General features: G+C 41.8%; 1 protein-coding gene across 1 annotated transcript in view; it reads left to right on the top strand.

The window, feature by feature from the left end:
* The window catches only part of RGS22 (regulator of G protein signaling 22), a 119,459-nt gene that overhangs the window by 2,707 nt on the left and 93,521 nt on the right, over positions 1–23,231 (top strand). The window contains exons 3-7 of the mRNA XM_081952679.1: positions 11,382–11,444; positions 14,860–15,087; positions 17,345–17,430; positions 21,115–21,280; positions 23,050–23,194. Coding sequence (XP_081808805.1) covers positions 11,382–11,444; positions 14,860–15,087; positions 17,345–17,430; positions 21,115–21,280; positions 23,050–23,194 — 688 coding nt within the window. The remainder of the gene's footprint in view (positions 1–11,381; positions 11,445–14,859; positions 15,088–17,344; positions 17,431–21,114; positions 21,281–23,049; positions 23,195–23,231) is intronic.

The raw sequence follows: 23,231 nt of genomic DNA, 5'->3' as shown, positions 1-23,231 counted from the left end.
AATGTGATATGATCTTGATTCTATCTCTTTATTTATGCAACCATGTTATTATGCAACCATGTTATTGATGGCAGAACATTAAATATTTTGAATCAGAAATAAGTTCCATCGAATCAAATGCTTTTCATTCCACAGTAACTGTGAATATTATCGAAGACAGACATACGTAATAATTTGAAAAGGAATGCAATGGGAGCATTAATTTAGAAAGTTTAGCGCCCTCCCTCCAAAATCTTTCCTCTTACTTCAAACGTCCTTTGCAGGAGGAATGAGATACATGGAGCATTGATTCTCAATCTTGGCAACTTTAAGATGTGTTGACGTCAACCCTCAGAAGTCCCAATCCAGCAGGCTGGCTGGAGAATTCTGGGAAGTGGTCCACACATGTTAAAGATGTCAAGATTGAGAAACATTGATATGCCACCTCTTCTTCCATTGGTACGTTGCAGGACAAGGCATCATCTTCCTGCCTGAATGGCCATTTTCCATTTGCACCTTTCCAATTCTTTCACAGGTTCTGATAGAGGAAGAATAGGGAGGGCCAAGTTGGGCCTTTAAAGAAAGGAATAGCTTCAGAGAGGAACGTGGCTTTCCTTCCCTAAAGGTCTTGTCCTTTCCATAATTCAGCCTGCCAGATGCTCTAAAACCTCTGTTTAGAAGTCAAATTAAACAGGAAGTTATAAACAAAACAGGAAAGAATTAAGTGCATTGATATCTCAGGCCCTTTCCCCATTAAGCAGTGGATAGTGCTCTTTGCCCACTGTTGGGTCAATAAAAAGCTATACAATTGCTGATCCATAAACTTGTACTGCCTCTGTCACTTGTGTTCCTGGTCCCTGCCAGTCACCAGATTGGCCTTCACGGTACAAAGCCTAAAAGGTGTGACACAATTTGAGGCTACTCTCCGAATAGGAGGAAAAGCTCTGTTTTAATAACAGTACAGCTTAGGCCAGTGATGGTGAATCTTTTTGGCACTGAGTGCCAAAAAGGGAGTGTGCACCCCAGAAGAGAAGCTACCTAGTGGGCATGCGTGCACCGGGAAATGAACTTCCAATATCTGGTGCACGCATGCGCATTGGCAAGCTTGTCTTCTGGTTACTGGTGCACATGCATGCGAGCTGATCAACTGCCGGATGCTCATGTGCACAACGGAAACTGGAAGACCAGCTCTTCGGGTTTCTGGCATTGCCGAACACCCAAAAACAGCTGATTGTCGTGTGCACACGCGTGCCAGAAACCCGGAAGAGGAACGGGCGACACCACACGTGCCAGCCAACATGGCTCAACGTGCCACTTTGGGCATGCGTGCCATAGGTTTGCTCTCTCGGGCATAGGCCAACGTGAACTCAGCTCACTTTAAGGACAGAGAAAGGCAATGTCATAGGGCAGTGATGGCGAACCTATGGCACGCGTGCCACAGGTGGCACGGAGAGCCATTTGTCAGGGCACGCGAGGCGCTGCCCTGTCAGCTGAGTTCACCCTTTTTAAAAGGCTTTTTTCGCCCTCCCCAGGCTCTAGAGGCTTTATAGGAGCCTGGGGAGGGTGAAAAGAGCCTCCCTGCTCCTCTTGAGGCCCTCCGGAGGCTTCATGAGCTTCCGTGAAGCCTCCGGAGCGCAAAAAAACGCCCCTACGGGCAAACAGGAAGTTCGGGAATGGACTTCTGGTTTGCTCGGAGGGTCATTTTGACTGCTCCGGAAGCTTCAGGGAAGCATCCTGAAGCCTTCGGAATGCTTAAAACGACCCTCCGAGCAAACCGGAGACTTCCGGTTTGCTCAGAGGGTCATTTTGAGCACTCCAAAGGCATCAGAGAAGCCTCCTGACGGTCCCTGAAGCCTCCGGAGGGCGTCCGGGGGTCGGGGGTGGCTGTTTTTGCCCTCCCCAGGCCCCTATAAAGACTCTGGAGCCTGGGACGGGCGAAAAAAGCATGTAAAAATGGGGGGGTCGTGCCTGTAGTCCGCACATGTGCACTGTGGGGTTGCGCATTGCATTATGGGTGTGGCACGCCCGCACACGACCCCCCTGCACTTCCCCCACTTATGGCACGGGAGCCAAAAAAGGTTCACCATTGCTGTCATAGGGACACAGCAGAAAGACAGAGATGGTTTGATGCAGATGGGGATATTATTGTGGTGAAGCCAAAAGTGCCTTTTCAGAACTGAAGTATGGTCAGAGCTGAAGAAGCTTCTTGGATGAGAAGTCAAATGTCTTCAAAGAAAAAACAAAGTCCAGTTGCCTGTTGAAAAGGCACTTTTGGGACAACCACGGCCTGGATGACTAAGAATCTCCATTATATTTTGGTGAAACGCACCAATTGAAACTTCACTGCCTGCCCTATCATCTCATCCCCATCCAAGAATCTGCTTCTTTTTGCTCTGACAAAGTATACATTATATACTGTAGGACCAAATAATTTGACTCTATTTCTAGAACAATTTTAGTTCAGTTTGGCTCTGCCTAAGTGAGTCAATCTGGAATTGAAGAAAAAATGTGCTGAGTTGTCAAAGTAGGTGAATTACTTGATGATAAATCAGCACACAACTTTCTGGCAGAGATTTGTTTTCTAGCTGGCAGCCAAGTTAAGATTTATACATGATCATCAGGATACTAAGGGCGAGAAAATCAATTTTGTGGAATAACATATATTTGTTACTGTACAATATCATCCATCCCTTACAAGGAGTTAAGAACAAGAAAAGGCTGAATATATTTTACATCTAATTTTAAACATAAAAGTGGAAGGTTTTAGGCAGTAGTATTGCTGTAGTATCATATGGTCACCAAAAATATTGTTTTAATTATCTGAAGTTAAAATATACTCCTTTTATCTGTTCCAGTAAGTTAAAAATATATCAACAATTTTACTTAAACCAATAGTGCATCTTCTAAGAGCAGCTAGATTGCTATATACAAAATAGTAGGGAAACAGAAATAGTAAATAAGTGTTTCTCTGAATATTTGGGACAACAAACAGCTCTGCTAAATCTAATAATGTTCAAGAAAGCACAAGAATATTGAAAAACTGAGAAGTCTAATTGTAGTGCAACATACAGCCACATAAACAGATTATAGCCTAAGATTTATATGCACAAATAGATTACAGATAGTCCTTGATTTATGTCACAATTGGGTCCAAAATTTCTCTTGCTAAGCAAGACAATTGTTTAATGAGTTTGCCCCACATTACAACATTTCTTGCAACAGTTGTTAAGTGAATTAAGTGAATACAGTTCTTAATTTAGTAACATGGTTGTTAAGTGAATCTGGCTTCCCCATTGACTTCACTTGTCAGAAGTTTGCGAAAGCTGGTCATGTGACCCCAGGACACTGCAACCATTATAAATATATGCCAGTTGCCAAGCGTCTGAATTTTGATCATGTGGCTATGGCAATTGGGATGCGGTGGCTCAGTGGCTAAGACACTGAGCTTGTCGATCAGAAAGGTTATATATAATATAATATATATATATATATATATAAATTTGAATTTATTAGCCGCTCCCTTTCCAGGCAGGACTCGGGGCGGCGTACACTAGGACATATATAAACATACATATATACAAAGACATACATGCACGGAGGAGGTAATAGATTACAACATTTAGACAATTAAAACCATTAACATACCCCAATGATAAAAACCCAATATACAATAAAAGTTTAAAATTTAAAAAAGACAGTCAGGAGGATTATGAAAAATTACGGTTGAGCCAGGCCAGATAATTGAAACTGTACACGGAAGGAGCGAAGATCGGAAATAATCCTGATGTCACGGGGGAGGTCATTCCACAGGGCTGGGCCCATCACAGAGCAGGCTCTGCTCCTGGGTGTCGCCCCCCGACACTGTTTGGCGGACGGCACCCGGAGAAGTCCCTCTCTGTGTGAGCGAATTGGTCGTAGGGATGTGTGGGGCAGGATGCGATCCTGCATGTAACTAGGTCCTGTGCCATGAAGCGCTTTAAAGATCATAATCAAAACCTTGAAACGCACTCGGTAGACCACAGGAAGCCAGTGCAGCTCGCGCAGGAGAGGTGTTACAGGGGAGTATCTAGTCCTCCCCATAATCACCCGCGCGGCCGCGTTCTGGACCAACTGTAGTCTCCGAGTGCATCTCAAGGGAAGCCCCATGTAGAGAGCATTGCAGTAGTCCAGGCGAGACGTCACTAGCGCATGGGTGACTGTGCGTAGGGCATCCCGGTCCAATAAGGGGCGCAATTGGCGCATCAGGCGGACCTGATGGAACGCCCCCCTTGCCACGGCTGTTACATGGTCATCCATGGACAGCCGGGCATCTAGGAGGACGCCCAAATTGCGCACCTGTTCCATGGGGGCTAGTTGCACGCCCCCGATGGCCAGAGATGGAAACACCTGGTTGAACCGGGGGGCCGGAAGCCACAGCCACTCCGTCTTGGAAGGGTTGAGTTTTAGTCGGTTGCCATCCATCCAGACCCGTACGGCCTCCAAACACCGGGACATCATTTTGATGGCCTCATTGGGGTGGTTCGGGGTGGAAATGTATAGCTGAGTATCATCAGCATACAGATGATATCCCACCCCAAAACCACGGATGATCTCGCCCAGCGGTTTCATGTATGTGTTGAACAGGAGAGGCGAGAGCACCGATCCCTGTGGCACTCCACATGTGAGTGACCTCCGGGTCGAACTCTGCTCCCCTGCCAACACACGTTGCGTCCGGTCAGAGAGGTAGGAGCCAAACCACCGTAAGACGGTGCCCCTGACTCCCAGCCCCTCTAGCCGGTGCAACAAGATACCATGGTCGATGGTATCGAACGCCGCCGAGAGATCTAATAGGACCAGGATAGAGGAACAACCCCTATCTCTGGCCCTCCAGAGATCATCAACCAATGCGACCAAGGCCGTCTCCGTGCTGTGCCCGGGTCGGAAGCCGGACTGGCGCGGGTCTAGATAATCATTTTCCTCCAGGTGACGTGGGAACTGCTGTACCACCACACTCTCTACAACCTTCGCTAAAAAAGGAAGGTTGGAGACAGGACGATAATTGACTAGGTCCGTTGGGTCCAGGGAAGGCTTCTTGAGCAGGGGCCTCACCACCGCCTCTTTCAAGGCGGCCAGTAGAGACCCCTCACCCAACGAGGTGTTCACTAGGCCCAGGAGCCAGTCGCGCGTAACCTCCCAGGATGCCAGTACAAGCCAGGAGGGACACGGGTCCAATAAACATGTGGTGGGTCGCAGACGTCCACGCAACCTGTCCAAATCCTCGATGGCAACCGAGTCAAACTCCTCCCAAAGCGGTCCCTCAAGACTCGCCACGGGCGTCTCTACTGGACCACTGAAAGGGGCCCATCCCATCCGGATTTGAGCGACTTTGTCCTGTAGATATTTCCCAAACTCCTCTGCTCTGCCCTGTAAAGGGGCTTCCCGCGGTCTCTCAAACAAGAGGGAGCGAGTCACCCGAAACAGGGCGGCAGGGCGGTTATCTGCGGACGCAATAAGAGCGGCACAATGTTGACGTTTGGCCGCTCTTAATGCCACAAGGTACGTCCTCAAATAGGCTCGTGCCTGTGCTCGGTCAAATTCGGAACGGGAGGATCTCCAACGACTCTCTAGGCGTCTCTTGTGGCGTTTCATCACCCTTAGCTCCTCAGTAAACCAAGGGGCCAGGTTGGTTCGTCGCCGCAGGAGAGGCCGCAAAGGCGCCACCCGGTCTAGGGCCCCGGTAGTTGCACTATTCCATGCGTCAACCAGGTCCTCTACTCGGGGGCGGGTCAGATCCACAGGAGGTGGCCCAAGCTCCGTCTGGAACCTATCTGGTTCCATCAGGCGCTTGGGGCGGAACCATCTAATGCCTTCCGGTTCCGCCTCCTCGCGGCAGGGGGTAGCTCCAGGGAAGTCAAGCCGGAGAAGTGAGTGATCCGACCATGACAGGGGAATAATGGCTAGATCCCCTATTCCCAGATCACTTGTCCACTGGCCAGAGACAAAGACAAGGTCCAGCGTGTGGCCTCCCTCGTGAGTAGGGCCCTGAATTAACTGGGTCAGGTCCATGGCTGTCATGGAAGCCATGAACTCCCGAACCCCCTCAGACGCTTCTCCCATCGACGGCAGATTAAAATCCCCCATCACTAACAGTTTGGGGGTCTCAATCGCCACCGATGAGATCAGCTCGAGGAGTTCAGGCAGGGCCCCTGACGTATAGCGAGGAGCCAGGTATACTATCAGCAGGCCCAACTGCCTCCCTGGGCCCCATCTCACGACAAGGGACTCACACCCGGATGTCTGCGGCACAGTGAACTCTCTCGGTTCTAAGTCTTCCCGGATAATCACTGCTACCCCACCGCCCCTTCCCTGGGCCCGAGGCTGGTGAAATGCTCGATAACCTGGCGGGCACATTTCCACGAGGGGTAAACCACCCTCGTGGCCCAACCAGGTCTCGGTTATTCCTGCGAGGTCCGGCTCCCCCTCCAAAATTAGATCGTGGATGAGGGGGGCCTTATTGACAACGGACCTCGCGTTGCATAACATCAGTCTCAGGCCTTGGGTCTGTAGATCCTGACCACCTAGTATGCAGGGGTTGGTACAAACGACCGGGAATGACCAAAAACCCCGGTCTCCCAACCGACTACGCGCTCTTGATCTGTCCTCGCACCTGCCCCTCCCCACGACCGTTGGTATCAAGGAGCCCTGCACAGGAATGCTATCTTCCCTCTCCTCCCCCACTCCGCTCCCTCCTCCTTCGACCACACCTAGGTGCCTGGCTCTCCCGTCCCTCCTGACCTGATTCCCCCCCCCATCCCTGGAACCCCTTACAACTTTTAAAAAACAATTAATTAAAAAACCCCTCAGTGTGCGCTTCCTCCACCTCTCTGGGTTAATGAACCCGTCCTCGAGGTGGGCCCTTGAGAGGGCAGGAGGCCATAGCTGCGAGAGGGGGGACTCCCGCATTAAAATAAGGTCAGACCTCGTATACATAATAAATGATAAAAATAAATACATAAATACACCGGGCTTAAGATGGATACTGGGTGCTAAAGGTGTTAAATAAGTCTACCCGTTAAAAATCATGACAGAACGGCAACCAAGATTACAAGATGAGAGAGATGGATAAAGAAATAGGTAGAAGTGGTTAAAAAATAAGTAGGGCCTATAATCTACAATTCTCAATAGTAGGGGGTTAGGCAGTTCTTAAAAACCGTAAGAGAGTGAGCAGATAATCCATAGCGGGCGGGGGGGGGCTCAACAGCTCCCCACAATCCTTCCATGCCCCAGATGATAAGGGGTTGAGCCGTCCTCAAAGTTTGTACAAAGACAAGCGGATAATCCATAATGGGAGGGAGGTGGTGTCGGCGGCTCCCCGTGAGCCTTTCAAGCCCCAGCGTCGCCTAAGCGTCATTTCAGGCGGCCTCTGTTGTTCAATCCACACCTTCTGCCGGCCTCCGGCGCCCTCCAACAACTCCGGCGATTCCGATGTTTCAATGTTTCAATGTTACAATGTTTCAAGCCCAGCTCAAACCTCCCACGACCTCCACTGGGCTTCTGGTAGGCTCGGGCTCCCAGCAAGTCCAGCGGGTCGGGGACTGATGTTTAGAGCCCCCGATGATCTTCCGGGCCGCCTCTGCCACCAACACCTCCCTCCGCCTTCTCTCGAGTGAGGACGCCATCGTGTCCCCGTCGCTAGCCGCTCAGGGCGCTCAGGGCGCTCAGGGCGTCGCTGGTCTCACCTCAGGCTGTCGTAGCTGCCGTGGCTTGCAGTTAGCAGTTCAGTGGTTCGAATCCCTAGTGCTGCGTAACAGAGTGGGCTCCCATTACTTGTCCCAGCTTCTGCCAACCTAGCAGTTCGAAAGCACGGAAGTAGAAAAATAGGGACAATCTTTGGTGGGAAGGTAACAGCTTCCCATGCGCTTTCGCCGTTTAGTCATGCCGGCCACATGACCACGGAGATGTCTTTGGACAGCACCGGCTCTTCGGCTTTAAAATGGAGATGAGCACCACCCATTAGAGTTGGGAACGCCCAGCACATATGTGCGAGAGGAACCTTTACCTCTACCTATCGCAATACTGCAAAGGTTGTAAGTCTGAAAAGCGGTCATAAGTCACTTTTTTCAGTGCTGTTGTAACTTCAAGCAGTCACTCAATGAATAGTTGTTAAGTCAAGGACTGCCTGCAATTTAAATAATATTCTAGGTTGGATCCAAAGGACCACATGTATACGCATCTTTGTATTAACTGGGCATTAATGAAACAGAATACTTCCACAGCCAGCTTTGAAAACAAATTAGGGTTTTAAAAGATTTAAAACTAGAAGAGTTGACTATGAAATATGTCTCACACACTGGTTAAATAGGTATCTCCAGGATGCTGGTTGCAGAATTCTGGGAATTGAAGTCCACACAACCTACAGTTGCCAAGGTTGAGAACTATTGCCTAGTGGAATATGTCTTATAAGCAAGAAATATCTTTTCATAATCAAAAACTGTAGAGTGGAATCAATGCTTAGGTTGTGCTAATGTCTTACTTTAGATGTAAGTATGAAGAATACATAGGCTTTTTCCCTGAAGAGGAAAACTAAAGGACCTTGGGGTAGGTCCAGCAATGAAAATCATCTGCTCCTTGATTGCATTGAGTTCTCTACATGTATAATTGCTAAAGGGCCCCACATCTTTTTTCAGATTTCCCTCTCTTCACACATTCATACTGTCTGAACAACAGGATTTCTTTCTTTAATGGAAAAGGTATCTAACTCACCAAAACTGCTGTTGACACTACAACACATATGCATAGCACCAATAGGGACAGTTTGCACAGTCAGTAAAGCTGGGGAAGATCTCCTGCTGCAAAAATCCAAACATCCACTAGATGGCAGGAACTGGTTTATAATTTCTGTTTACCGCCATCTATTGATTATCTATGTTTTTGAAGCTCAGATCCCTATGTAATAAGTCTCCATTTTAAACAACATTCATTTTTCAGTGAATGTTGAATAGTCAATTATTATTCAATCAGGATTTTCATAAAGTTTAAAATGTTAAGAATAAATATTTGGTTGTTAGACATCTGTGGAGATTGTCAGTCATCCAGGTCATGATTGTCCCAAAGCTGCTTTTTCAAACAGGCAACTGGACTTTCTGATTTTTCATTTGAAGCAGTTTCGCTTCTCATCCAAGAAGCTTCTTCAGCTCAAGAGAAGCGAAACGTCTGGAAAGGAAAAATCAGAAAATCCAGTTGCCTCTTGAAAAAAGCACCTATGGGACATTTGGCTGCTCACTCATTGTGTTAAGTATGACATGTAGATGTTTTTTTCTGTCTTGAGATTTATCCTAACCCTTGAGATTTGCTTTCCTAAAATTTACATTATTCTGACGCTAGCACTATTACAAAGGGAATAATAAAAGTAAATATTAAATATTAAAATGGGAATGCGAATATAATTCTTGTAGAAATTATAAAGGTTTTTAAAAGATTAAAAATAAAATTACAAACCCCTTCTGAAAAAAATCTTGCCAAGAAAACTTCAGGAATTTTTCCAGGCACTTACCAGGAGTTAGTATTGACTCAAAGGCACATGCACACCCACACAGTTTTGAAAGTCATATGAATAATGTCATAAAATTGAAAAGGTTCACAGTTGGTATTTTCAATAACATCTGCATATTTTCTCCCACTTCAAATTCCCTAACTAATAAGGGATTTGTTTTCTATGGGTTTCTTGGGCCAGTAAAGCCATTAACATTCTTTTTTGTCATATCCCGTCATTTACACTGCTGTCACCAGCCCACTGTGACTGATGAAATGTGAAATAGGCTATAGGACACAGTAATCTGTTTTTAATAACATTTTTCACACAAAGTCTTCAAAACACTAAGTCAGTGGGAGGTTTCTAATTCATTTAAAGGGTGCTGCTGTACCCTCCCCATTAATTTGGGAGGTTTGCTAAGATTTGCCTTCTTCCACATCACTACCTAATGCAAAAGGACTTGATTTGCATTGGAGACGTTAGAGTCACGTTGAGGAAGGGTAGCTGTTGTATCTAAATCTAATCTTAAGTGTCCTTCAATTGATTACCAAATTGAAAATGGAAACCTGAACAGGTAGAGTTCATAAAGTTACAAAACCAATGTATCCCAAAACATAAAACTTATGGGGAATGTAGCTGAAGCTGCCAATAAAGGAGATGAATCCAAATATATTACCACTCCAGATGTTTTGATGTTCAGCTCCCTTCATTCCCCAGCCAACATAGTCAACCTGGGGGCACAGCTGGATATAATATAATGGAATAGAATCTTGCTATGACAAAGATTCCAATATCTTTAACTGGAAGAGTAATGATTTACTTTCACTGGAATTAGGCTGAAGGGTCTGGCTTGAGAATGATTCTTCTGCTTGTCCATTGGGAAACTACAATTGGTTTTGGTCACCACGATGTAGAAAAGATGTGGAGACTCTAGAAGGAGTGCAGAGAAGAGCAACAAAGATGATTAGGGGACTGGAGACTAAAACATATGAAGAACGGTTGCAGGAACTGGGTATGTCTAGTTTAATAGAAAGATGGACTAGGGGAGACATGATAGCAGTGTTCCAATATCTTAAGGGTTGCCACAAAGAAGAGGGAGTCAAAAGGAGAAAAGCAACTTAGAACTGAGGAGAAATTTCCTGACAGTTAGAACAGTTAATCAATGGAACAGCTTGCCTCCAGAAGTTGTGAATGCCCCAACACTGGAAGTCTTTAAGAAGATGTTGGATAGCCATTTGTCCGAAACGGTATAGGGTTTCCTGCCTAGGCAGGGGGTTGGACTAGAAGGCCTCCAAGGTCCCTTCCAATTCTGCTATTGTATTGTATTGTATTGTATTGTATTGTATTGTATTGTATTGTATTGTATTGGTTAGCGATGGTTATTTGTAAATGGATCAGGCAACAAATGATAGAGAAGACTTTGGCCTGAGGCTCCAGTCAGCTGAAGAATCTACCAATTTAGCTTGTATTATTAATTAGTCTGGTAATGCTCATATAGGTAGACCATAATCTGACCTGATATGGACCAGAATCTGACATGATGTGGACCAGAATCTGAGCCACGGTGGTACAGTAGTTAGAGTGCAATACTGCCTGCTACTTCTGCTGACTGCTGGCTGCCTGCAATTTGGCAGTTCAAATCTCACCAGACTCAAATTTGACTCAGCCTTCCATCCTTCCGAGGTGGGTAAAATGAGGACCCAAATTGTTGGAGGAAATATGCTGACTCTGTAAACTGCTTAGAGAGGGCTGTAAAGCACTGTAAAGCGGTATATAAGTCATATTGCCATTCTGCAGGAATGCTGGAAATTCTTAATCACTTCTATAATAAGAATAATTGTCCTTATTCTACCACATCACATTCCCCCCCCCCCTTTCTCTGTTCTCACAGGAAGATTATTTAGCAACTGACAATATACTTGTAGACTTCTTCAATGAATTTTTGGGTCTCCCAGTAAGTATGACACATATTGCTCCAACATTCCTTATAGTTAACCCAATAAAATTGATTGACTAGATTGTTACTATATAGACTTATACTGTATATACAATATATGACTCATGCAAGATATTCTGGCTTACTTACCCAATCCCTCTTGCTTCATCGCAAATCCTAAACTGTGTGTTCCCAAAGTAGTACATATATTTGAAGCTTTACAGAAAACTCCCTCAGGAGAATGTTGTAATTATCTCATGCTGGAAACCTCAGCAAATGTCTTAGTTAAGGCAACAGTGGTGCAATGAATGGAAAGGCCAAAAGAGAAAGAAACTGTTGTTCTTTTAAGAATATCTGCTGAGAATTCTTGACCTGTTCATCACTAGCTTTTCTCAGTTTGTTCTATTCAATTTTGTTATGGAGTGTCTGATATGTTCAGTTTTATTTTACTGCAGCTCTTCATAGAAATTATTCAGGGTAATGCTAATGGAAACCTGATTACAGTTTGGTTCTCAGACATAAAAAAATGGTATATGGGTAAATGGTTAAAGTAAACAAATATATGATGCTATTAATTGTTCACTTTACTACAAGAAAATATTTCAATAAAAGAAATGTTTTAAATGTATTACAACGTTGGAAATCATCTTGCCAATTGGCACTTTTGTTTCATGCAGCCAACCAATGGATGGTCTACTACTAAACTACAGAAGTAGCCCTTAAATAGTTCTTCGTTCTGAATTATAGCAAATGGATATAATGACTTGGATTCTTTTTTGAGAACTCCAATACAAACTGACCAAATCCACATATTTTTGGCTAATGTGCTGATTGGAACCATTACCACTGAGATTTCTCCACTCAAAAGTTATCATTTTCATTTTAATATATCCCCCATTCATTTTGGAAATGTGAATTTTGTCTGTGTGTGTCTGTGTCTGTGTGTATACATCTTAAATTATAAATATATATTTTAATATATGCATATAATTAGCAATAAAATGTCTTGATTACATGCTTCTTTAAAACGTGATGCAGATTAGTCCAGGCACTATATGGAAAGAAACATGGGTAAAACTGATGAGACAGAACAAACCTAATATAAATCATTTTGTGGTTGGATCAGATCACCATGTAAATAGCAGAGAGTAGATCTTTTCAGGGACTACACAATGATTCTATAATACAATACAAGTCTCTCTCCCCACCCCACCCCCGACAAAAAAAAAATATCTGGCCACCATGCTGTCTCAAAGAAGAATGGAATGTCCACTTGCTGATTTTCTAGTTCTTATCGAAATCAGAATTATTGGTCCTGTTCTTGATGGTTTTGTCCTTTTGTGTATCTCTCTGACCTCTCTCAAGAAGAAGAGCAGCATTGAAATAAATTAATGAATAGATAAATAGATAAGTAATATGAAATAATACCATAGCATGCTTTCTTCAGTCTACTGCCCTTCAGATGCCTAGGAATCTCACTTCCACAATCCATGATCATTGATCATTAGCTGCATTTAGTTGGGACTTCTTGTCAAAGCAATTGCAGGGACCCAAATTTGAAGAATGATCTTAGCATACCTCCAAGTGGGTTTAAAATGATTTTGCATTGCTATTTGATTAAATGTAATTTGACTCCTCATACACAGATTAGCGATAGAGGGGTCATTGCTCAAATAATGTACCCTAATTTTTAACTGCACCTCAGTAATTTTGTCGTTTTTGCACACTTTGCTTCTGCTTCTTAACAATCTTATTATTTACAAGTGGAATGAATCTGAATGAATCCTAATCACGACACATGTTGTGGTAGAGCTTTCAATATGTGTTCTAGCAAATATGTGCTGGGATCATGTTTGACTGAATCAGAAGACAGTTGGTAATTCATGATTTTGTATAGACGTTTATAATATATTGCTTATTTTATCCACTTGCATGAGGTACCACATGATTTTTTAAAATCATACTATAAGAGGTCTGTATATATAAGGAGTGGGTTTTACCAACAAAGATTTCCCTGCATCTTCCTATGGTGATTGCAGGTGATTGCAGTTTGCCTCCACTGTATTGAAGGGGAAGAACTGGATTTGACTGGTCAGCATATGTTCAGTGCTCTGAGATGTCAAATGTGACACCTCCCATGCTCCCAGCTTCTTTGAATATGTAGGATCCAGTTCAGAAAAGTGAAGTCACTTGTTGGATTGAGACATGTGCCTTTGATTAACTTAGTAGTTTGGCCTAAGCTTATTGGCGGAGACTATTAATTCTTTCATTCCATCCTCTTATATACATTATAATTGATTGGTAGTCAAGCATCCAAGATGACAATACAGTTTATATTTAAAACATTGTTACTGGCATCTGTTTTATTACATTAGAAGATCCAGATGTTTTCAATTTAATTAATTGGACTGCATTTTGGAAAATGGGTCTTTGGGCTCCATTGCCAGAGTTGAAATTAAAAATAGATACAAGTGATTAATTAATGTTATCCTTGGTTAGTTTTCTATATAAATAACACATAACTAAAATTATCTAGCATCTGTTAAAATAGTTCCAGATTGTAGAATTTACATGCTTTGTTCACATATTCTCATAAACTAGCATATCTCCAATGATTTGGAATTAAAAGTTTATTCTTTTTGTTATTTTAATTTGTATTCCCTCCAAATTAAATAAAAACAGAAACTTTGGCCTGTGTTAGTACATTGCATATCCCCCCCCCCAAGAAATGTTAGCAATCACAAATTTATGATACTTATGAATAATAACTTTGTTATCTCAAGGCCAATTCAACAAAGAAAGAAGGAGCTACTTCAGGCAGCTAATTTAAGCACTCAGGAAAAGGCAGGAAATTGATAGTTACTTCTTATCACTGTTTTATTTTCTTGCCAAGAAGAATCCATGAGCTTTTTTCTCTATCAGACAGCACAATGTTGTCGGTTAGCCTTGAATGCTCAGAGGATAGTGGTAAATTCTACCGGTTGGGGAAGTTTCATCAGTTTTTAAAATATACTTATAGGCACATTTTCTGTAAGCTCCAGGAATGCTAAAAGGTTACAGTCATATTTCCTCTTTTTATGAAAGAACACATCAATTACTGCAGAATGGGTTAAGTGGTAGGAGGTTGAATGGTCGTAAACTGTAAATATGCATTAATTTCTCTGTGCCTCTAATTCAGTACTGAATTAACTGATATGTTAATTTTTTTTATAGGCAGAAGTCGCTGTTCTAGAAAGTTAGAAAAACAAAGCCCTGGGCTATAAAAGTATAATCAAGAGGGGGGAACCCTCTAAAATTAAACTATCAGATAGTTTAAGAGGAATACAAGCAGAATTAGGGGCCATCAGTTTATTTATACAATGCATGGTTAGATTATATTCCTTCAGTGTTATGCTAATTCTGAATCCTAATCTTTCACTTTTCACGTTTATAGACATTTGCAGAACCGGTTCAATATAATCCTGATTTTGGAATATTTGAAGTTGCTAGTGATGTCCCACAGTGCATGGAAAACCAGCTAAAACAGATGCTTCGGGATCAGAAACCTCGAAATCCCATTTATGATGTTACAAGGCAGACAAAGATACAAACCCCTTTTTCTAAAGATAGTAACACTCGCCCTTCCCCGCCCTTCAGTTTTAATCTAAATTATTCAACCATGGTAAGAATAAATTGGTGTTATTATTGTGCCTTTAAGAAGCATTCGTGGAAATATGATATACAACCAACTCTGAAATCTTGTATGAATTGGGGTTCCACATTTAATCAATCAGATTAAATGTTAAAACCTTTTGATCCTGCAAGGATTCCTCTGGTTATACCAGGTGTTTAAAAAGTTGCTGAGTTTCAAAGGCATTGACTTTCCTAGAAGTATAGCTCCTTCAAAAGGAGTAATTAAAAGTTAATCCACATTCATAGTCACCCTGAGAAGAAAGTTGAATGGAATATCAGTGAATAAGGATCCATTTCCGTTTCCATCCCCACTTCTGTGAGTAAATCTGAAAGTCTGAGTTTATATGTGTGCCCTTAACATCTGATATAAACGTGATGATGTCATGTATTGTGATATTCTTGATGCAGATTATATATTTTGGGTAATTTGCACTATCCTGTTGTCGAATATGTGACATTGTCTGGTCCTATCTATCTATCTATCTATCTATCTATCTATCTATCTATCTATCTATCATCTATCTAATTGTATATTGTTTTTAAAGATCCCGTCATCCTTAGAATCTGCACTCATGTGGAGACACAGCCATTAATAAATGGTGTGCACAAAGTTAAATTCAACCATTTGGAATTCTAGCTTCAATTACTTTTAAAATATTTAGGGAAATATGTACGTGTGACATGAGCCATTTCAGACTCCAAATGGGACAGAGGTGGGTTGCTATTTTTTTTACTACCGGTTCGGGCATGCTTCTGCGAATGTTTGTGTGCAGGTGTGACTACTACTGGTTCACCCAATCTGGGCCAAACTGGCAGCAACCCACCTCTGAAATGGGATGGTGTGAAGACTGAAAACTGAAACCAAAACTTTTGTACATCATTGCCAAAAGACTATGTGTGGGGGTTGCGGGTGGGGTGGGGTTGTTCATGTGTGGAAGTAGAAAATAAATCCACTTATCATGACTTTCCTTCCCTCCGTTCAAACCTTCACACCTATATGAATTTCACTATCTAAACAAGAGTGGACTTCAACTCCCAGAATTTGCAGCCTGCAATACTGGCTGGGGAATTCTGCTAGTTGAAATCTACACTTCTGAAAGACCCCAATATTGAGCAACACTGAGCTAAATAATTATCACTGCCTTTTTTAGCTTTCGATGTCTTGGATCTGCAGTTCCCAGCATTCTCAGCTAATCTCGTCAAATCATTGCTAGACATTTTGAAAACTGTAGTTGCAATACATTTGACAACACAGATTTGGGAAGAGTGAACTATAACAGCAAAAATATTTATAGTGCAATCCTAAATGAAGAGTGACGAATACAATATAGGATTCCTTTAAAAAATTGACATCTTGGAAACTGTTTCCACTAATATGAGAAATATGACTTTGGCCTGTCTTATTTTCTCATGGATACGGAGACAAAAGCATGGAATTTGTTTTGAGCATAAATAATTACAAATTTATTTGATTACATCCAGAAATACTGGCTAAAGTAAAGAAGTCTTTCCAGAAACCATTATCAGTAAGCCACAAAAGGAGAGGCAACTTCTACCAAGAAAGGAACAATTTTATGCTACTCTATCAAAATGCATTTTATGGCAGTAGCAGAATGTGTATGTCACTGGATGCCAGAGGATATCATTCTAGTACAATTCCATAAAAACAAATTGTAAGAAATAGGTCTTTTTTTCTGATTTCATCCTTTCCTCAGGGAGCAGTATTTTGCTCAGGGAATGAATCCTGACAAGCAATCTTTCTTTCTGTGGGATTCTTGATGCTCTCTGACCTTGGTTATTTTCTTGCAGACATTTCATTACCCAACTAAGGAACATCATCAGTGCTAGATGGTTTTCCTTAATTGGGAAACTTCAGCAAGAAGAGGGCACCAAGCACCCCTGAGCTACAAATTTTCTCTTCTATAGGCACGTACATGGCTATCAAATGCTTCAGACAGCATACAAATGGGATGAATTTGCATTTAGGCAAGCTTCAGTCAAAGTATAAGTATTTTTTTCTGCAGGAATGCCTACCGCTGCACGCTCTGTCCACCAGTTTCAGAGACAAACCTCCAATAAACACAGCTTGATAAAAGTAGCACGGATGATGTTACGTAGTTGGGTAATGAAATACCTTGTGTGTATGTTTCTAGGATTCACTGAGCTCCTATAAAGTGTTTGGAAATTGTTGGATTATACAATTAATACAGCAAATAAAATTTAAAGAATATATTTTATTTTGTTAGAGTCTGAACCGAGAACAAGCTATTGAATGGATAAAAAAGAATAGATTTCCAGCATTTTTAGAGAGTGATTGCTACTTTGAATACAGGTAATTTGACTTCTAATTAGTTTATCTCAAAAACATCAACAAAAACTGGATTGCTTTGGCCGCACAATTTTTTTTTACCTAATTTGGTAAATGTATCAATCTTTCTGCTATTCTTAAAAGTGCAAATATTGGCAGCCTTTAAGGAAGACATAATATAATCCTTCTCTTACAGAAAAAACGTTATTGGCACCTTTGTGTCCCGTCCCCCACCCTGCACCAAAGATGCAATTTAGTGGTGAGAAAAAAAAGATCCTGCACTTAAGCAGGAAAAACCAAATGCATAGTTACAGAATAGGTGGTACTTGGCTCAATAGCAGTAACTGCGAGAGGGATCTGGGGTGTTCTTAAGTGAAGCACCATTTAATATGAACCAGCAGTGTACTGCAGCTACCCCCCCCAAAAAAAAAAACCCAGGGCAGTCATAGGCTGCATCAACCGAGGGATAACATCAAGAACACGAGAAATGATAATGCTACTTTATATCTCACTAGTGCAGTGATGCCGAACCTTTTTCGTCTCGGGTGCCCAAAGTATGTGTGTGCACACTAGCGTGCTGGCTCGCTAGTGCATGCGCTCACATGCCCACCCCCATAATTTAATGCCCCCCCGTGCTGTGCCTCCTCTGCATGTGTGCATGACCCCCCCCCCCCGCTGCTTGTGTATGCGCACATGGCTGTCTAGAATCCTGGGGAGGGTGAAAACGGCCTCCCTCATCCCCTCAAGGCCCTCTGGAAGCTGGAAACAGCCCATTTTCCGACTTCCGGTGGGCTCAGTAGGTCCGTTTTTTGCCCTCCCCAGGCACCAGAGACTTTCTAGGAGCCTGGGGAGGGCAAAAAATGGCCCAACATGCAAACTGGAAGCATCGCACTGGAGCTGATAGGACAACGCCTCGTGTGCCCTCAGGAACTTCTCCGCGTGCCACCTGTGGCATGTGTGCCATAGGTTCGCCGTCACAGCAGTAGTGAGACCACACATGGAATACTGCATATAGTTTTGGTCACCATGAAACAGAAAAAATGCTAAGATCCTAGAAAGTATGCAGAGAAAAGCAACAATGAAGATAAAGGCTCCAGAGACTAAATTGTATAATGAACAGTTGAGGGAGCAAGGTATGTCTAGCCAATCAAAGAGAGGGATTAGGGGACATAACTGTCTTCCAATACTTGAGAGATTATACAGAGAAGAGAGACTGTCTTATTCTCCAAAGCACCAGAGGGCAGGATAAGAAGTAATGGGTGGAAGCTTGATAAGGAGTCTATATTCTAGGGTTAGTCTTTATCGTGTTTAATTAAAGCAGTTGAAAATGAGAATCAGAGGAGTGGGTTAGCTTCAAATCCAAATTTTTCATACTATTGAAGACTTAGCATTATTAACTTTAGTCCTGGTTAAGGCAAGGAAGGTTAAAGTTAGAGATTTTGTACAAGAAATAAAAACAATAGGAAGCATTTTGCTCACAAGGTCATGTTTTGGTTAATAAGGGATTGAAAAATTCATAACTGGATAAATTTTAAGAATGTTTACATATCTGTTTGTTAAATTGTTTCATAACTCAAATTAGGATACAAGAAATAGGAAGCAATGCCCTGAAGCTAGGGAATTATCCATTGCCCTAAAACCCGCAGCCCACGGTGTTTCATGCTGGCCACGCCTATGTCCGGTTTAGCGAAGGGGGGAAAAGTCCCAATATTTCACATGATGTCACCGTGATGAAAATGAGTTCGACATCCCTGCCCCAAAGCTGTTCCTTTAGCCATCAGAAACAATGTTATGGGGCACTTTCACCTCTGGAAAAAACAAATGTTTTTCTGCTGACATAATTGAAAATCCAAAATAGTGAAAAATGGAACTAAATGTAAGGAGATAAGGTAACCAAGTAAAAGATATCATTTTTTAAAAAATGAGTGATTCAGCTGTGACACCATGTGAGGTTCAGAAGAACTAAGAACCGTAACTTCTTTTACATCAATTAAATGTAGTGTAGTGCACCCTAGCAATTCTGACCCTAGCAGTATAGACTAGCTTTAAGGGGTGAAGCTGATTAGGATCCAGTGTAGCTCAGGGCAGACAGAGAGACAGAGAGAGAGAGAGACAGAGAGAGAAAAAGAAAATATTTTGAGCAAGTGCACTACAATTTGACAAGGTCTGAAAAAGAATGGCAAAGAATACATTAATATGAAAAAGGAACAGGCTTAAGACTTAAACCTTGGACCTGAATGTATACTGTACTGGTAGTTCTCAATGTACAAGCTTTCTTTTAGTGACTATTCAGAGTTACAACAGTACTGAAATAAGTGACTTATGACTGTTTTTCAATACAATGCAATGCAATAGCAGAGTTGGAAGGGACCTTGGAGGTCTTCTAGTCCAACCCCCTGCCTAGGCAGGAAACTCTATACTGTTTCAGACAAATGGCTATCCAATATCTTCTTAAGGACTTCCAGTGTTGGGGCATTCAAAACTTCTGGAGGCAAGCTGTTCCACTGATTAATTGTTCTAACTGTCAGGAAATTTCTCCTCAGTTCTAAGTTGCTTCTCTCCTTGATTAGTTTCCACCCATTGCTTCTTGTTCTACCCTCAGGTGCTTTGGAGAATAGTTTGACTCCCTCTTCTTTGTGGCAACCCCTGAGATATTGGAACACTGCTATCATGTCTCCCCTAGTTCTTTTTTCTCTTAAGCTAAACATACCCAGTTCCTGCAACCGTTCTTCATATGTTTTAGTCTCCAGTCCCCTAATCATCTTTGTTGCTCTTCTCTGAACTCTTTCTAGAGTCTCCACATCTTTTCTACATTGTGGTGACCAAAACTGAATGCAGTATTCCAAGCGTGGCCTTACCAAGGCATTATAAAGTGGTATTAACACTTCACGTGATCTTGATTCTATCCCTCTGTTGATGCAGCCTAGAACTGTGTTGGCTTTTTTGGCAGCTGCTGCACACTGCTGGCTCATATTTAAATGGTTGTCCACTAGAACTCCAAGATCCCTCTCACAGTTACTACTACACAGTCACACTCGGTCCATATCCCCATGGTCACAGGATCCTGTGATCAAAATTCAGATGTTTGGCAATTGGTTCATATTTATAACAGTTATAGTGTACCAGGGTTTGTGATCATCTTTTGTGACCTTCTGACACGCAAAGTCAATGAGGAAGCCAGATTCACTTAACAACCGTGTTATTAATTTAACAACTGCAGCAATTAATAACTGTGGCAAGAAAGGTGGTAAAATGGAGCAAAGTTCATTTAACAAATGTCTCGCTTAGCAACAGAAACTTTGGGCTTGTAAGTTAAGGACCACCTGTATATAAGTTGGAATAGATTTCTATGTTCTGTGCCAGACTGATCTTATGAGTATAAATATAGGAAATCTATCTTGTCTGCATTAAAACAAATTATCTAAGAGTGCTTAAAACTGTCCCTAAGACTCTTGAAATTTCTACTGCTAGTTCCTAAATGCAGGAGTGACAGTCTTGACAGATTTCTAGATGAACTTGATCTGAAGTCTGCTGATACTCTTCAAACATTTAAAACTCTGAATATGATTAAATTATTATATTATATTATAATGAATTAAGATAATGTCTTTGAGCTTTTGGTTTCTTTAAAAGAACAGTAGTTTTGTTGATGTTAATATTATCTGGGTAACCTTACATTACTTTGTGCTATTTGTCCCTTCTCTGTAGATTAGCTAAACTTGTTTCACAGGTGGAATGGAGCAAAACTGGGATCAGTTTTGTTATAGACAAAACCTATTATCCTTGGTTCTCAAAAATTCCACCCATCATAGAAAGCCCTGAGGAAAATGAAGATGATTTGATTATGAAAAAGTTCTACGTTTCTCTTGGCCAGGTAAAATACAGTGAGTGTTGTAAATAAGAGTATTGTGTGGAGAATAAAATAAAAGTGGGAGGGTTTTTTACCTCTGGTTCAAGTTGATGTGTTACCCATCAGGATGACAACTAGAAGATATTACAGTCTCCCATATGAAAATCATACCTACATGTTCAAATCAGAGATGGCATTCTGCCAGTAGTGGTGGCGGTGGGAGGCTCCGCCCACCCGCCCAGATATCATCACGGACACTTTGCGCATGCAGAGCCAAACCGGTAGCAAAGATAAGAGGAAACCATTACTGGTTCAAACACAGTGGTTGATTCTGTTTTTCATGTCTTACTAAAACACCCACTTTCATCCACATTCATTATCAGAATTTATAACCCCAAATTATTCGTAACTTTAATTTCCCTCATCATTGAGGAGATCAGCATTTTCTTTTAAGTGACTAACGTTTGGATGTTCCAAGGGCGGGGGCAAACGTTCCTTCTTCTTGGATTTGGCTGACTTGGTTTTATGTCCTTTTTAATTTCATTGCTGTGTATGTTTTAATGTATGTTGCTTTGGTCTCAGATTGCAGAGCAGTAAATAAAATATTTTTAAGATAAAAGATTAAATGTAAAGGGGCATGGAATATTCCCATTTTCTCACTCGAATATTCCCATTTTCTCACTAGTTGATGGCTGCTGTTTATTTTATTTATGTTACCACCCTGAAGATGATAAGGAATGACTGACCTACCTTTACCTGGGGATTTCCTAGCTGAGTAGTGTTTTGCATGCAGCTTTCCTCAGTCTAGCACACTACTAAAGTAGAAAACTTAGAGGAACTACAAGTGTACTGCAGCCTGCCTTCCTCAACATATGACAAACTTTGAAAAAAAGTCTTAAGTTAATTTCTCATGACAGAAGGGTATTATAAGGAAGGCAGTTGGGGATCCAAGGATGGCCTTCTTTTCCTTAGCTGTCTTCTTCTTCTTCTTTACTTCCTGTTTTACCATTTTGGCCCTGGGCCATTCCCCTGCGGTGTCAACTGTTATTGCAAAAACTGAACCTCTTTTCTAACTTCAACACATCTAGAAGAAGAGAGGGAGAAAAAGGGGAGATGTGCAAAAGTGAGAAGGGGAGGCACAAAGAATGTGATGGATCAGCACAACTGTAGCCCGGTCCCTTTTGTCCTATTCACTAAAAACTATAGGTTCTCCAACCATGGAATATAGATACCATCCAGAAAGGACCATGTTCTTCAATTAAAAATAATTCATTCCTGCAATAACTCCAAAGTCAACTGGGTTTTACACTGTTAGAAAACACAGTTGCTCTTTTTCCTTTTGCTTGGACCCTGGACATTTCAATAACTACACAAAAAGAACATTTACCAATTAGATCAGATAGTTCTGGAGAAAAAAAAAGTATCAGCCTTCTTTCTGACTACAGTAAAGCTTTTGGGTTGAATATCAGTTTATGGTGTGCATAACAAGTGAGATAAAATTAATAAAAACATTTATACTGATAATAAACAATAGATGTATCAGTTTTTGCCTGATAGAAACCATGTCATAAATAGTATTAATTGGTAACTCTTTATTGTATTTATTTTTATTTGACTAGATTGGGATATAGTGTGCTTAAATGATTTCCTTACCTTATGTCACATATTCCTTTGGATTTTTGTATTGGGACATCTCAGATGTACAGACTTAACATTTCTCCTTTCAAATCTACCACTTGTCTTCTCCGCTTAATTTATAAGTAACTTAAACCACCAAATGTTTTATTTAATAGGCTACTGTTACTCAGACACAGGATTGGTTTACTCTAGCCAAACAAAGTCAGAACATGATCATTACTGATTCTATTACCCGTCCTGTGACATCGTCTCATGTTCGATTTTTATCTGATTCTTCAAAGTCATGGCCTACATATCAAGGTAATATTAATCATTGGAAATTATATGTGAGGGTAGT

The sequence above is a fragment of the Natrix helvetica genome, assembly GCF_964273705.1.
Source record: "Natrix helvetica genome assembly, chromosome: 4".
NCBI lineage: Eukaryota > Metazoa > Chordata > Lepidosauria > Squamata > Natricidae > Natrix > Natrix helvetica.
This window is presented reverse-complemented; position numbering and strand designations above follow the sequence as displayed.